Genomic DNA, 2,938 nt, shown 5'->3' with positions numbered 1-2,938 from the left:
ACGTTTTATTCTCCTTTTTTTTTTTTTGTGCCTCGTTGGGCTGCCAACGCCGTGCGGCACTTCCCACTTTTCCTGCGAAGCTCCATTTTTTTTTTTTTTGTAAGTGAAAATCCAGTACGCAGATCCTTTTTTTCTTTTTTTCTTTTTTTATTCTGTTCGCTCCGCCAAAGCAAACAAACGCAGAAAACAGAGAGCGCACACACACGCACTCAAAAGGGTAAACTGCTTTCGTGTGTATGTTCCGCCCCCGTAAGAAGAAGTAAGAACGCAAATAAACAACAACAACAAAAACAACAACAACTAAATGAACTGGTCAAATTGCAGTGCGAAAGGCGAGTAATTTTTATTTACGTTCCAAAATGTTTTACTCTTTTACTTTTGTCTTTATTTATTTATCATTATTTTTTTTTTAGGAGCTTGTGTGGGGAATGTGCAACCAGACGCGGCTGCACAGCTGAGTGAGGGTCTTGCTGGTCTCCGCTGTTGCTTTGTCAAATGCCGGATGGTTTCAAGGACGCCGCGCTGGAAGGCGGCGACCGCGGCCTCTTGGTCGCGCTTGGTCTTCATTCAAGGATGACCGCTGCTCCCTACACTGCCCAGTAATGGACGGGGCTTGGCGCCACCCAACGTGAGGCTTACGACCACGCTTGCAGACATTTTTCTGCTCGCACCGGACACTGCTGGCTGGAAACCCCTGGCGCAATTCCACGGCGTGCGAGGCAGGCAGTGTGCTTCGCACGCACCCCACACTGGCCGCAGTTTGAGGCCTCTTCTCTTGTCCCTCTTACGGACTCCTCTGGGAGTGCGCGGAGCGCCATTAAAAAAATTGCGGGCACCCGGCGACTTGCCTCGTCGCCGGTGCGGATTCACACGGTTATTGTGCGCTGCTGCTTTCGGCTGTTGCAGGCGTCGAGGTGGGCCGGGGGAACCGCTGCGGTGCTCCCCCCAACCCTTCCCTCACGCAGGCGGAAGCGCGGGCCGTTTTGCTTGCCTTGCCGGCGTTCGCCGAGGGTTTGCCCCAACGCATTGGTGTCTGCACGGACACTGTCTCGTTTCGGGCTGACGCCTTTGAAGAGGCGAGCAGCGCGCCTTGGCGCGGCAACTGGAAGCAGTATTTTGTGTATTATTTTTGAAGTCCACGAAATCGGCACGCCTTGAGCACACGTGCGGTCGCAGGGCATTTCCGCGCGGATGGCGCGTCGCGTGGCTCTAACGACGGCCACTTTATGCGCTCACGACGAGAGCCCACTTGTCGTGGGCTGGTCTGCGGGCCACCCGCTTTGCTGGCGTGTGGGTGTTTGCTGGGCCCCGTTCGGGGTGGGAACGTGCGTCCGCCGGGCCGAACTGCGGTCGCCTTGTTTTTGTTCATCTTTTCCCCGCTGCGGGGGAGGAGGAGCGGGGCTAAGTTCCCCCAACAGAGGCATATTCTTTTTACCCAGAGACAGAAACGCATTTTACCTCTGCTCTCTTGTGGATGCAGTGGTGTCTTGGCTTGACAAGGGCGAAAGGAGAGTGTCTCTTCCTCCCTCCCTGTTTTTTTTTTTTTACCGGTTTTAGGCGCTGTGCGCAGTATCTGTCCACCCAGCTTAGCCCGCTCACTTGTAGCCGGACCTTGACAAGTTTTAGGCGGTGTATATATATATACATACATACCCGTGGATACGTACGCAGACATCAGACGTACTTATCGGGGGAAATGCTTGCCCTTGGGAGGAGGTGCGCGGGCGGGCGTCAAGTTGGCGTCCTCCACATTACTGCGGTGGCGCGAGTGCGTATGGGGGCCGGCCCTTTTCGTCATCAGCAGTCACTGTTTTGCAGCTCTTCGGTGCTGTTTTGTGCCGGGGGCGGCGGCAGCAGCATCGCCGCAGGGGATGCAGTGACCGCTCGAGATGCGAAGGGAAACTCGTTGATTCGGGTGAAGCGACTCCCGCTGACGCTGATAGAAGAAGTTCCTCTCCCAGAGCGTGTCTTGACGGACCTGGAGCTGGTAATGATGGCGTGGTGCGAGGAGCATGCGCGGCAGTACGCCATCATCATGATGGCCATTCGGGCGGCCATTTTCTTATTGCTGCTCATCATTCTTTACGTATTCTACCGAACTCAACTCTCCAGCGAACGCATGATACGCGGGGTGGCTCACATGCCGGCGGACCTTCGCATTGGCAGCGTAGTTTACTTTGACTTCGCAGAGAACGGCGCAGATATTGGCCGGGTTGTCATTGGGCTTCTCAACGAGAACTGCCCCCTCTACTGTGAGTACTTTCACCGACGGTGCACAGGGAGCGGTGAAACAGGCGACTCCTTCCGCGGGATGCAGTTGGCCGCCATTGTCCCACGGCACTGTTTGATTTTTGGGGACGGGCGGGAGATGACCCACGAAGTCACCGGGTTTAATTCTCACTACTTGCCCACCGAGCACCTCGGCACGGGCTCTTGGCGAGGGGCCTTGTCGTCGATTGCGTACGGCGTCAACAAGGAAAGCCCAAACTTCGCCATTCACGTCTCTGCAGGTGACTATGCCCCGCAGATCTTCGCCTTAGTTATTGGCGGCTTTGACGTGATTGAAAGAATAAATTCTGCGGGCTCAAAGCATGGAAACGCCCCAAAGAAGGACTTTACAATCGTAGAATGCGGTGAGTTGTGCACGCTTGCCAAGTCGCACATCATTCCCATGCCGTGGAAGTTGTACGAAGGCATTTCTCGAGGGTACGACGAAGAAAAGTTTGGTGAGAGGCTTCCTCGCGACTTCCTTGAGAGGTCCGACGCACGCTCTGCCGCCACGCTCTTGGACGGCGCGGCCGCTGAGGGGACGGTAGGAAAGGCAGCAGCGCCTTGGTGGAGATTTTTGTGGTGAGTCCTCTTATTGTATTTGTCTTCGGCTTCGTCGGCTCTTTTCCCTTCTGCCCTGATCGGGAAGGAGCCCAAGTCTTTTGCGTCG

At 55.2% G+C, this 2,938-nt stretch overlaps 1 protein-coding gene across 1 annotated transcript, besides 3 other annotated features; it reads left to right on the top strand.

Annotated features, from left to right (window-relative positions):
- Positions 1 to 126: 126 nt before the first annotated feature.
- Positions 127 to 152: a microsatellite.
- A 109-nt stretch (positions 153 to 261) lies between these two features.
- Positions 262 to 301: a microsatellite.
- A 58-nt stretch (positions 302 to 359) lies between these two features.
- Positions 360 to 407: a sequence feature (A-rich).
- A 1,289-nt stretch (positions 408 to 1,696) lies between these two features.
- Tco025E_09779 (putative cyclophilin) lies at positions 1,697 to 2,854 on the top strand (the record flags this gene model as incomplete). The annotated part of the gene is made up of 1 exon (XM_029376586.1): positions 1,697 to 2,854. The coding sequence occupies one exon, from the start codon at positions 1,697 to 1,699 to the stop codon at positions 2,852 to 2,854; it is 1,158 nt and encodes a 385-aa protein (XP_029223288.1).
- Positions 2,855 to 2,938: the final 84 nt, after the last annotated feature.

This window comes from Trypanosoma conorhini (genome assembly GCF_003719485.1).
Source record: "Trypanosoma conorhini strain 025E chromosome Unknown Tco_14.4_contig_01280, whole genome shotgun sequence".
Lineage (NCBI taxonomy): Eukaryota > Euglenozoa > Kinetoplastea > Trypanosomatida > Trypanosomatidae > Trypanosoma > Trypanosoma conorhini.
Note: the sequence above shows the minus strand (reverse complement) of the source record. Positions and strands in the feature narration are given on the sequence as shown.